This window comes from Anomaloglossus baeobatrachus, chromosome 4, assembly GCF_048569485.1.
Source record: "Anomaloglossus baeobatrachus isolate aAnoBae1 chromosome 4, aAnoBae1.hap1, whole genome shotgun sequence".
Classification (NCBI taxonomy): domain Eukaryota; kingdom Metazoa; phylum Chordata; class Amphibia; order Anura; family Aromobatidae; genus Anomaloglossus; species Anomaloglossus baeobatrachus.
The window spans coordinates 79,723,672-79,737,490 of record NC_134356.1 but is presented as its reverse complement, the minus strand read 5'-3'; the positions used below and the strand labels follow the sequence as shown (position 1 = coordinate 79,737,490).

Sequence of the window (13,819 nt, the reverse complement as noted above, 5' to 3'; positions counted from 1 at the left end):
CTGTGATGAGCAGTGAAACTCCGCCCACAGCCCAGTCACTCAGGAAGACTAGGGCCGGGCTCAGTGATGTCAGGTCAACTGGAAGTTGACCTGACATCACCAGATCTCTAAGGTCACAGAGCTCGGGAGGTCACTTCATGGCAGAATTGGCTGAACAAGATATTTGGAAGAAGCCTTCCCTATCAGTTTTACAGGGATATGGCCACTATTGCAGAGTAGTGAACCACCCCTTTTAATATATTCATCTTCTGCTCAATACCATGCTGCCCACACAACATTGCACGCTCCCACTTATTTAAGTCATCTAGATGACCCTTTAGGTAGCCTACATTTCTTCCTCAGGATAAAAGTATCTTAAAGGTTTTAATGGGAACACTGGACGATTGTCCTGACATTGATATTATTGACCTATGATTGAAATCAGTGGCGTAACCTGAAATCATGGGCCTCAATGCAAAAGCACCAAGAGGCCCTCAATTATTACGTCTTTCAAACTATTAGTTGTTTCCCATAGACCAAAGGTACTTTTGGCCCCCTTAGGTTCCATATTGCAACCCCTGCACCTATTGTAGTTTCACCCCTGATGGAAATGTTATTGTGTAGTGGTTGAATTCATTTTTCAAAGATTTAACAGATTCTTCTTTTTTTTTTTAGAAGTTAAATATGTAAATGTTGGCTTTTTTTATATTTTGCTAATATTTCTGTCATGTATGTACCTTATTTGTATTCTGTTTTTTTCTGTTGAAGGAAAGAGAAGAGCTTTGTGGACAAGTGCTGGAAGGACGTCCGTGTTGGAGACTTTGTGAAGCTGTTCAGCAATGAGATTATTCCAGCAGACATATTACTACTCTACTCCTCTGACCAAAATGGGATCTGTCACATAGAGACTGCTAATTTGGATGGAGAAACAAATTTAAAGCAAAGACAAGTGGTTAAAGGTTTTACAAACCAAGTAAGTATTCTCCAAATGTTAGCTGCTCCTCAAATACAAAGTTCCGTATTCTTCAATCCTTGTACACAGTAGGACACTTTAGCTTCTAAAACAGGACCATGCATTTATACTTTGGGAGATAATCTGTCTGAACATCAGATATTTCCATAGTACTTGATGTCCTAATTAGATAAAGCCAGTGCTGAATCTCTTTGTGTTGTCTACTGTGCAAGAAGACTTTTGTCCTATTGTGTAAAAAAAAAAGGGAGAGAGAATAATTTCCTTCAGAGGGCGTCTGACCAATCTTTAAAGGATATAATTAATGGATATCAGAGGCCTAGTCAGCAATGAAAAATCCTACACGTTGTGAAAAGCAACTATTCGTTATTCACGTGCTGACAGCCACCTAACTTCCCTCACATGAGCTAATATGGGGATGGTGAACGTAAGTAGTAAGTACATCATGGCCAGGTTGATCTCACTTATTTTTTCTTGTCCTATTGGAAAATTGCCAGGGCCTTGTTTAGTGAGTCAGGCTACAGACATCTTGTGCTTCAGGAGACTTTATGACACACCCGTTGAACACCCTACCTATCGTGCATATAAAGCATGTGCTACCCAACAGTTTTGGTCATGTAACGTGAAGTCTTGAACTTGACATCTGTGACCTGTGTTGCACAAATGTTTTAGAGTTACAATATGGCTGTGAAAACATAATTACGATGAGCGCGTTTTACCATGCTCGGGTGCTTGGTTCGCAAAAAGAACAGTTGAAAGCTAGGAAGTGCGTGATTTGTGTACCCAGTATAATGGAAGTCAATGGGGAACTCAAACATTTTTCCGTAAGACTTTCCAGAGTGTCCCATAGACTTCTAATATACTCTGTACAAGAGTTGAGCTCGTCTGATTGTCAAATTGCTCATTAAAGGGGTTTTCCACTACTTTTTCACCCCCTTGCCATATATCATAGTTCTTCAAAACAATACCTTTTGTAATATATTTGTATTGGATGTATAACTTCTTTGAGCGCATCTCAGCAGGTACTGGATTGTTGTGCAGATTCATTTTCCTCCTCTGATACCTCCTTTTCTGGCACAGAAATGAAACCAAATGAAAGGAAGTTGTCACTTACCACCTGAGGGTGGGTGTAGATGTTTTGCAATGAATCACAATTAGTCTACCTCACTGCCTCACACAAGCTGAACTGATAGTTTCATTCAAGAGTAAAGGGGGCTTTACACGTAACGACATCGCTAACGAGTTGTTGTTGGGGTCACGGCATTTGTGATGCACATCCGGCCTCGTTAGCGACGTTGTTGCGTGTGAAACGTATGAATGACCGCTAACGATCAAAATTACTCACCTAATCGTTGATCGGTGACACGTCGTTCTAATCCCAAATATCGTTGCTGTTGCAGGACGCAGGTTGTTCGTCGTTCCTGAGGCAGCACACATCGCTACGTGTGACACCACAGGAACGACAAACAGCACCGTACCTGTGTCCAGCCAGCAACGAGGTGGGGGTGTCTTTCCTTCGGCTGCTCTCCACCCCTCCTCTTCTATTGGCCGCCTGTCGTGTGACGTCACTGTGATACCGTATGAATCGCCCCCTTAGAAAGGAGGCGATTCGCCGGTCACAGCGACGTCGCCAGGCAGGTAAGTGTGTGTGACGAGTCCTAGCGATGTTGTGCGCTACGGTCAACGAATTGCCCATGACGCACAACCGACGGGGGCGGGTGCTTTCACCAGCGACATTGCTAGCGATGTCGCTCTGTGTAAAGCAGCTTTAACAGCAGGAGCCAACACCTAGTGAAGTGCTGAGATCTGCATTTCAAAACCAAAGGAACAGTGCAAAAATTTGCATAGCAAGTACAGTGACAGGGCTGTACTGGCCATCTGACAGTTGCAAGATAGGCTGGTACCCTGGGCTGCTCTGACATTTGGAATCTCCCAATATCTTAAGCAGCGGAGTGTGGAAAAGGGAGGGGGCGAGCTAAGTGCTGGCTGACAGGCTACTGCAATGCATTATTGACCTTGTAGTAATAGTACACAGTAAAGGCCCAGTCACACTAAACAACTTACCAGCGATCCCAACAACGATACAACCTGATAGGGATCGCTGGTAAGTTGCTAGGAGGTCGCTGGTGAGATGTCACACTAAGCGACGCTCCAGCGATCCCACCAGCAACCTGACCTGGCAGGGATCGCTGGAGCGTCGTGGAAGCATGCTGCGCTTGGTAACTAAGGTAAATATCGGGTAACCAACCCGATATTTACCTTGGTTACCAGCGCACACCGCTTAGCGCTGGCTCCCTGCACACCTAGCCACAGTACACATCGGGTTAATTACCCGATGTGTACTGCAGCTACATGTGCACAGAGCAGGAGCCGGCACTGACAGCTGAGAGCGACGGACGCTGGTAACGAAGGTAAATATCGGGTAACCAAGGTAAGGGCTTCTTGGTTACCCACTGTTTACCGTGGTTACCAGCGTCTGCAGAAGCCGGCTCCTGCTGCCTGCCCATTTAGTTGTTGCTCTCTCGCTGTCACACACAGCGATGTGCGCTTCACAGCGGGGGAGCAACAACTAAAAAATGGTCCAGGACATTCAGCAACAATCAACGACCTCACAGCAGGGGCCAGGTTGTTGCTGGATGTCACACACAGCAACATCACTAGCAAGTTGTGCATCAGCAGCGATGTTGCTAGCGATGTTGCTTAGTGTGACGGTACCTTAAGCCAGAACAGGGGAAAACATCAATGTAAACATCAGAGCTGCTGCAGGCACCTAGTGATGCTATCTGCCTGAATAAATAGATGCATTTAGTGGCACATAATTGCATGATTGAGAAAAAAATGAAATGAGTTAGGGTAGTGGATAACTTCTTTAAGAGTACTAAGCATAGTAGTGTTCAATCATCACTAAACATAACCAAATCATAACTAGGTTACAAGCAAGTAACAGTAACAATTGACTTATGTAGTGCTTTTGACAATAAGGTCACCTCTGACCTGAACTCTGGAAGTATTGGATTTTTGGTGACCGCCATGTTGCAATCCCATTATGTTGCATACACCATTGTTCTCTCATTGACATCATTAGAGGCGATACGATATTGCGATCTTCGTATCATGTAACTAAAGTAAGCTCTAGCCTAAAAGGATTTGTCTCACTATCCAAAATGGATAATATTTAAACATGTCAAACAAGCAAATTATACATGAACTTGTTATTAAAAATCATCTCTGATATCCACCACCAGAAAGGAGGAGGCTGAGGAGTAGTGTGCTACTGTTCTGTGTTCTCTCGTTTAAAAGGGTTTTGACCTTAAAGTATCTGGAGACTTGTGAATCCTCCCATAGCATGCACTGCATGCTGGGAGGATTCTCCAGTGTCACCACCGGGAAATGAGGGCATGTGACAACAAGTATGTGAGTTGCATATGTGCGATCACGTGCCGACTAGATGGACGCAACCTCGCTCACTGCAAGTGTATTGATTAAGGCTGGATAGAGTCTAGTCGGAATCTGGCTGGGAATATGCAAATCGCATATTTACAGTCAGATGACTGCACGTTCCCAGCGCCACCACCGGAGAATCCTCATAATGTACAGTGCAAGCGATGCAAGGATTCACAAGTCTGCAGTCACATAGTTACTGAAGACTTGTAGACTACAACTGGACAATTCCTTTCATACTTCCTCATTTGGTATTTTCCTTGGCGTATTTCTTTCAAATATTTAGGCGTCATAACAATGTTTTAAGCCATCATCAGCAACCAGAACATACAGAAAAAAAACTCTGAAATCTATACTTTGTGTGCCAAGGAGTAAAGTACAGAAATTGGCCATTGTAGGTGTCTGACAACAAGTGAATACCATTCCAAGTTGATCTACATACTGCAAAATGTTAGCAGACACAAGATGTATCCAAAGTCCTTTACCTATCTGATATATATATATTTTTTAAAATGGAACCTGTCACAAGGTATTTTCCATAGGAAATAAGTCCAGCACCAATAAACCCTCATATACAGCATTCTGGAATGTTGTCTATAAGGTCTCAATCCACTCTGCAAAGCAAAAAAAAAAAAAAAAGACCTTTTATCATAATCACCTACAGGGCGGACCAGTCTAATGGGAGTTGCCGGTTTCGGTCCGGCACCTCCTCTCTTTTTGCGATCACCGTCCTCCTTCCCTGCTTCGTGTGGATGACACATCCTACATCATCTACACAGTGTCTTACATCACACTCATACACGTGCGCACATGCGCACATCTCCATTATCTACCAAGGCCAGAGCAAAGTATTGTAGTGCGCATGCAACAGCGCTCTTTGACCTTTACCCACGCATGCACACTACTTTACTCTGCCTTCACCAGGCCAAATAGAAATACGCATGCTTAGATTTAAAGATGAGCGAACATTTGGAGGTTTGGTTCACAAGGCACTTTGGAACTTTAGGTTCGGTTGTGACCCTGACATGAAGCAAACCTCAATGGAAGCCAGTACTTGGGCAGTTGGTGTCTTCGCTCATATGCAGCCAGCCATAAGCAGAACACTTCCGGGGGAGGGTGGGCGGAGTTTTTCAAATTTTTATTTTTTTGTGTTACATCAGATCACGCTGATTTTACCCCCAGTGTGAGCTGTTCAAACACTGCATGGGGCTTGCACAGGGCTGATCATCACTCATACCCAAACACAGCACTCCTTCTTGAGTGGTTTGCACTTGTAGCTCACCCAAACTTTGATTTTTTGGAAGTCTGTTTCTGAGCCCGAACCTCGAACCTCAAACCTAAGGTTCGCGCATCTCTACTCAGGGGAACATTGTAAGAAACTATGTAAATGACGTAGGATATGTCATCCACATGAAGCAGGGAAGGAGGATGGCGATTACATGAAGAGATCAAGACTATCAACGCCCATTGGACTAGATCATTTTGTAGGTGATTAGGATTAAAGGTCTTTTCTTTTTTTTTTTTTGCTTTGCAGATGGGGACATATATACAGCATTCCAGAATGCTGTATATGAGGGCTTTATAGGTGCTGGCCCTACTTTATATGGGAAAAACCTGGTGACAGGTTCACTTTAAACTCCATTCTGCTACTGAACAGCTGTCTTAATTAACTTTATACCTAGACAATATTCAGTATATATGGAATAAAAGATTTTTATTTAACAAAAACACTTAAATAGATCTTTTAGTAAAACTGCTGCTGTGTAAAGTATGATTTCTTAATGTGGCTCCGGAGTAGGTCAGCCGAGTTTGCATATCTTGTCCCATGAGATTCATTTCCCATGTACCTCGGTGCATTTCTACCAGGTGCTAATAACCTGTCCTTGTAATTCCCTTGTGCAGAATTATATTCCTCTTCAGTGTAAAACAATTTCATTAAATTGGTTTAATGAAAATTGAAATTGGACCTGCAAACACTTGAAGATTAGTTTTTGGCCGTCACAATGCCCCTTTATCCCTGCCTCATGCAACCGTATTCCGTTAATGTACTCCAGTCACTCTTCCTTCAAAGTTTAATACTTAATAAGATAAGCTCTTTGTGTCTTTCGATCTGGAAGGTTAAAAGAGTTTGAAGGTACTATAACTTCTCCCCTTGCTATGAGGGGATCTTTGAGGTGACCGAGAGATTAACTTTTCCTCTGACATTTTGGAAATTTTCTCCCGAGCTGTGAATTTCAAATAAGCTCTAATTGAATCTACACTTTCAATAGTGTTTAACTTTGGAGGAGTTCTGTTATTTGGCAGATAAATGCCACCTTCAACATTTTACAGACAAATGTCACTTCAGAGAGGGAGAGAGAAAGGAAAGAAGATTTCGTAGGAGTTGAACTTTACGTTCAAAAGGCGTCATCGTTACCATTGTGCCATAATTACCCTGCAGAATGGAAATCACGAACGGAATTGTAAAACCGCCCAGGCTGAAGGTACAATCCTCCCTGACAAGAGCAAAGAATCAATGTCCTATCATTATTGATTGTACAACCTGCGTAAAACATATACATCGCATTACACTATCTCGTAGAGGAGCCATCATAAATGTTTTTTATTAGTAGATCAAGATTCTGGCAGAGGCGCGTAACTAGAAAAGGCAAACGTTTGGATAACTGCCATCTTTCTGGACAGTGGCATCTAATGGGTTAAAAGACTAGCATCATGTGCAAGAATGGAATCTACAAAATAAAACTGATCATTCTGGCCGTAGTTGGGACATTATGGTCCCAATTTGTCAAAGCAATTACACCAGAATTTATGCGTAAATCACATTGAAAAGTCAGGTAAAACTTGGTGCAATGTGCAGTTACTCAAAAATTTTACCTTTTGCCATTTTTTACACCAGTTTTGCCCAGCTCTACCAAAATGGTAAGGAGCTACAACTATTTTAATTAATGTTGAGGGGTGGCATTTCTCAACGCAGAGGGGAACAGGACTGCACACCACTTGTCAGACACTCCTGATTCATTAAAAGGCATGCCCCTTATAATGGATAACAATAGTCTTCCTCCTCTCATCAAGACTGGCGTGAACATCGCCACCAGTCTTCATGAATCTATATGCCTAGCTGGCAAGCCTGGAGGATGGTGATGACAGCAATTATTTCAAGGCCCCAAAGTCACAGTAGCAGCCTAGTCTATAGGTGACCATGGGTTCTTTAAGGAGTGTACCCTATTCTGTAAGGGGCTTGGTGGTCTGTAAGAGAGGAGATTTCATCTGACAGAGCCCAAGGAGTTAGGCTGAGTTCACGTCCGGTTATCATCCGTTAGAACGGATCGTAGAGAGATCTGTTGGAAACCGATTTCTGCCGGATCTGTTTTTTCTAACATGATAGTCTATGGAGGATGGATTGCTATTTATCTTTCATTTGTAATGAATCCAGTAAGAAAACAAAGGATCCGTAACAAATGCAAGTACAACGGATGGCTAAATAGTAATCCGTTAATGGATCTGTTCTCCATATATTCCCATGTTAAAAAAAAACGGATCCTTCGGACATCCATTATTTAACAACAGACAAAAAAGTTGTGTTTCCATACTTTTTTACCAACGGATCTCTGACAGATCCGTGCTAACGAATTATTACAGGAAGTGTGAACTCAACCTTACACATCATACAACCCAACCATTCCAAATATCACTAGGCTCAAATTTTGTATTTTAACTTGAATATTACTTTTTTTTATTGAAATGATACAAGATTTCTACTTTAAATAAATTGTATAAAAAGAGAATGAAAAATCCTGAAAGCCGTAGACATCTAAGAATGACGGATTGGACAAAATGAACAGCCATTAATTTCATAACAATCCTTAGAAACCATTACATAAAGGAATTAATGTGATTTATTTATTTATACCAGCGGCGTGGTTCATTAACGGATGTAAGTGAATTAATTTGCACTTCTGGTGTCTAAGACTTATTTGGCAAAGATATAAATGTGTTGAACCAATTTACTCTTTTCTCAAGTGCTCACATTTGTTCATTTTAAAGCAAATTTTTTATTTTATTTTGCATTTTCTGTTGTGCTGACAGCCCACGCAGAGGTATACTTGTCCTCCACTGACACTGGTTGCTATGCAGGGTACTGCTACTTTTTATATAAAGTGTAGCTACAGTTTTACTTGGACATTTGTGCAGTAACTTATCATATATCGAAACGGATGTATTTTTTAGAATTGAAAAAATCGATTTAAGCTGTTGCGGTGACTAGATACAGATCTATGTAATATAAATAATTTGCCTATTATTTTATATTAATGTTGTAGATATTTAATTTTTAGAAAACTTTTCAGGGGTGGCCATTTTGGAGGCACATAGCCTCTCTGCAACGTCATATTTTTGGAGCGCCTTTCTGCAGGGCGTATGCAGCTTATGGCACCATCAAAAAAATAAAAGTTCGTAAAGAAAAGGATAGATTAATGGTGTATTTGATTTAGTTGAATGGATAAATGTCCATTTGTAGGGTTATCCTTCGCTGTATGCATGCACCTTCTAACAAGCAGTGTTGCTTCTTCAGCTAGTTCGATTGTTTAGATCGGCCAAAACCAAAATCATTGGGGCATGTGCTGCTGCTATTGTAATATTCTATAGGGTCATATGGATCTTATTAGCAATTGTTCTATCCCCATCATTGGAAGGAAAGATGGGGTGTGTATCTTCAGGCCCATTTCTTCATAGCGTGTGGTAATTTTCAGGAGAACTCACTAAAACAAAGACTTGCTGAGGTGTGTGACAATAGTGTAGTGTCTTCACTTATTATACAGAAATTATTTCTGCTATTTCCTATTAGGTAAGAAACACCTATATTTATGGATGCTATGCCCATATTAATGAAGGGTATAAATAAACAGACACTTCAGATTTTCTTTAGAGTGTCTTGGAAATCACATGCCTCAGATTCTTAGACGCCATGAGCTGAATCCCAGAAACTTTTAAATTGGTGTTAAATCTGCTCAAACAGCTATGTAAACAGGCCAGTAAACAAGTTCTGAACATGGGGTATATAGTATACTAGTACTCATTTATGCACCATTATACAAGCTCCAGGAAGTGAAAGGAGTACATAATCACTTCCCCCAGTCTAAAGAGAGACTGATGAGGTGCATGTAGAACCTAATCTGTGACTAGTGATGCTGTAGCAGCCTCTAGATACACTACAGAGATACCATCAGTGGTGGATCAAGAAGACCTTGGGGCCTAGGCAGTACCCTAAATTTGGGTTCCTTCTCCCTCAGTATTGTCCTAATGGCCTGTGTCTACAGTCAACACCACATTTATGTGCTAGCATTACCCTGTGCAAAAACAAAATATAGGCCCATAGCAACCCAAGAGCTCATCAAAATGCACTATTCCACCTGCTTTGGAGTTAGAAATGGGTCCCCCCTACTTCTTGGGCCCGTACAGCCACATAGACTGCACCAATGATATGTCCGCCCCTGGTTGTGTCTTTGCATACTGACCACTGAACAGCCTGCATTGTGACACATCCTCTTGACGCAAGGAGAATAGTGACACTCTGGTATCCCTTAGACATGGACTACATGGAGACTTTACCACTATAACGAATGTTTTACCATAACAAACAGATCAAGAGAGGTGATTCTGAATCTGTAACTTTAATCTTTGCTTACTTGTATTCCTCCAACCTACTTTCAGAAATGGGCCATGCTGTTGCCTACTCCTAAGCTCACTGATATAGTGGAGAGTAAACATGAACGGACAAGTGGAAGTTCGGTTCAGCCAGACTTTAGATAAAGTTCGGTTTGGGACCTGGACTTGACTTGAACCAATGGAAGTCACTATAATTGGACAGTTCAGGTTTCCGCCTACATGCAGGTAGCCATTAACAGATCACTTCCGGGAGCAGGTGGGCAGGGTTTTTTATTTTTTTTGTTTGGTACACACTACTTCTGATCATGCTGTTGTTGCCCCCAGTGTGAGACATTCAAACACTGCACTGGGCTTAGAACTGAGCGTACCCAAGTACAGCGATGATAGTGCGGCTGGTTTGTTTCCATAAAACACCCGAACGCCGAACCCGAACTCTGTTTTTTTGTAAAGTCTGTGTTTGGCAATAACGCCGAACATCGAGTTCGCTCATCTCTAGTAGAGAGGACCCTTAGGACGCCTTCCTCCGCTTGTCCCATTTGCTGCCTTACATTTGAGAAATGCAAGTGGGTGGGTAAAAAAATGAACTACTCAGAATATTCTTATATTCATAAACTTTTCATTTTGTGAAACCTGCATCCTGATGAGGACTAAAAAAAATTGACATTGTGCCTGGTTAGTGTCACTGTCCTCTCTGCAGTTTTGCAAATATTGGAAAATATAAGCAGATTTACAATTATTATTTCTGCAATCTCTTTCAAAAGTCAAATTTCACCCTCCCAAATATTCACGTTTTCCTAAGCAGAGATATCTATAACATTCCTGCTGCCGGTGGTGCATTGTGCATTTGTCTCCTTGTGTTTTCATGCTTCACATGCTGTCATTATGGAGGATATCATGAGAAGAGAATTTAATTAGTTTTATATGGATAAGATTTCTCACTTGTGAATTACGTGCTACTTCTCATAGTTGTCGGCCTGCTCTTTCTGTGCCAATAAGGACATGTCTTCCTTCTGATGCTGTGTAAATTATTTTAGTTGTGAGTTTAACATTCAGATACAGCTAATTAGGTGCTTCATATTCGATTAGTATGCTACATTTAACCTTCCTCGCACTCCCATGGTAGAGTAATTGTTTTAGAAAAAATCAGGTAACGGGTTGTACAATTGTTCTTGTGTTCGAAATCTGAAATTAGATTATGCAGGAAAATGATATGAGCCGTCAGAGAGCCAAGGAAAGTAGGGTGTGGGGAAAAGAATTTCTGAAGATGTCTTACTGATGTAGAAACACTTCCAACATTCCTTCCCTGAACTTACAAATGCCTATACCACTAAAGGTGGTATAGTACCCATCAAACCTATTATACAGAACATTTTTGGTCATCACCAGAATTTACATGTTCTCTGGGCCATCATAGGTGAAGACCTAAGTTATCAGTCTTGGTTTAGCTCCACTCCTATGTAACTTGACGATTAATACATCGCCTCATGTCTTGAGAGGAGAGATCTGCATGGCTCCTCAGCTGTCAGATATCTAGGTAATGACCGATACCCTGGCTTCCATTGTTTCTTGATAAATTGGACCACAGTTGTTTGTATGTCAGGATATTAATTATCTTATGCTATTTTTCCATTCATGACTTGACCGCAGTAATCAGATGAGCAATCGGCTAGACCTCTGCCGGAAAGCAAGCATTCTCCAGCTGAAAACTGAATTACTTACCAAATTAAGTGGGACCAGCCAAGGGGTTGGAGGGCCTCTCAAAACCACCCAATATGTCTGAGAAGAGAATAATCGGCAAAAAGCCATTCCCATAGGTCTAGCAGTGGCTTAGGGTGCATTTACACTGAAATATTATCATGAATAAGCATTTCTGTGACCAACTGTTTTATGTTAATAGTTGATTCATTATATAAAATTTAAGAGAGGCCTAGATGCCTTTCTTGAAAAGTATAATATTACTGGTTATGGGCACTAGATTCTGTAATGGGGTGTTGATCCTGGGAACTAGTTTGATTGCCGTATGTGGAGTCGGGAAGGATTTTTTCCCCCTAATGTGGAGCTTACTGTCTGTCCCATCCAGATTCCTCTGGATCAATATGTTAGGCTATAGGTTGAACTTGAAGGACTTAAGTCTACCTTCAACCTTAAAAAAATTATAAAACTATTAACTATGAAACTATAATCTTGCTGTGTAAACATTCTGCCAAAGATTGAGCATAAAGCTGGGGTCACACTAAACGACAGCGACAACGACGTCGCTGTTACGTCACCATTTTCTGTGATGTAGCAGCGACCTTGTAAGTCGCTGTTATGATCGCTGCTTAGCTGTCAAACACAGCAGCCGAAGCAGCGATCATAACGACCCGCGTCGCTCTTCTGCAACATGTGCAGAGAGCAGGGAGCCGCGCACACTGAGCGCTGGCTCCTTGCTCTCCTAGGTACAGTACACATCGGGTTAATTAACCCGATGTGTACTGCAGCTACATGTGAAGAGAGCAGGAGCCGGCAGCACAGGCAGCGTGAGAGCGGCGGAGGCTGGTAACGAAGGTAAATATCGGGTAACCACCTTGGTTACCCGATGTTTACCTTGGTTACAGCTTACCGCAGCTGCCAGATGCCGGCTCCTGCTCGCTTCATTTCGTCGCTCTCTCGCTGTCACACACAGCGATCTGTGCGTCACAGCGGGAGAGCGACGACCAAAAAATGAAGCTGGACATTCAGCAACGAGCGGCGACCTCACAGCAGGGGCCAGCTCGTTGCTGGATGTCACACACAGCGACAGCGACGGGACGTTGCTGCAACGTCACAGAAAATGGTGACGTAGCAGCGACGTCGTTGTCGTTGTCGCTGTGTGTGTCACCACCTTAACGCTTGTTCATCAGGTGAAATAATCTTTTATGCTGGACCAAACATTTTGACAGGACATCATCCTGTGTAAGCAGGACTCAGCTGCTGAGAACAATGGCATTGTTCTGTGCCCATCGTTAAGCATGTTCTGCCTGTCTGAGGAGTGGTTTATTGCTTCACATTGGGAAATGTAAATGGACCCTTACTCCGTCTTTCTACTCAGGATGTGTGAATTCTTGGATTAAAGCTTTTTAGTGTGTATGGCAAGCCTATACACTTTAGGCAGCAGTTGGGCAACTCTTCCATACATGGAGCACTTGCTCTGCTGAGCACACTAGTCTTCTCTATGAAAGAGCCACAACCAGACATCTCTGGCCATGAATTATCTCTAAGGCCCCTTTCACATTACATTCAGCTCTCTGTTCAGTGAGCCCCTAGGGGCTTCCTTCTGAACCCCTTGAAAAAATGAGATTTAGACGTATGTGCCGACGGGGCCACTGACTATAATAGTGCAGACAAAGTCATTGTGTGTTCTGTTGTGCACCTATCGCAGGCAGGGGTGACTGACCACGTCAGGGAAGGCTACTAGAGGTGCTCGGATCCAGGATCGTAGCTGGGGCTCGAGTAGTAACCGGATCCGGGGCTCGTCCAGCGGCCCGTCGCCCACAACAATAAAAAGGGGGTATTTACAGGGGAAGAGTTTGTCAGTGACGCCACCCTTGGGTTGCGGTGATGGTTGGTGACACCTACACTACCTTGTTATGGGACGCCCCGGGCTGATGGAACGGGGCAGCAGGATGTTATCCCCTCCACGGGTAGGGGAGGTGTAGTCCCAGGGCCCAGGCTTACGGGGAAGGATGAGGCTGCGGAGCGTGTTCTGCATGGCTGGACCCGGTGGTATTAGTGTACTTACAGTTC

General features: G+C 42.7%; 1 protein-coding gene across 4 annotated transcripts in view; it reads left to right on the top strand.

Moving 5' to 3' along the window:
* The window catches only part of ATP10B (ATPase phospholipid transporting 10B (putative)), a 739,295-nt gene that overhangs the window by 660,961 nt on the left and 64,515 nt on the right, over positions 1 to 13,819 (top strand). For all 4 annotated transcript variants that reach the window (XM_075344442.1, XM_075344439.1, XM_075344440.1 and 1 more), the window contains one exon: positions 748 to 952. In XM_075344442.1, coding sequence (XP_075200557.1) covers positions 748 to 952 — 205 coding nt within the window. The remainder of the gene's footprint in view (positions 1 to 747; positions 953 to 13,819) is intronic.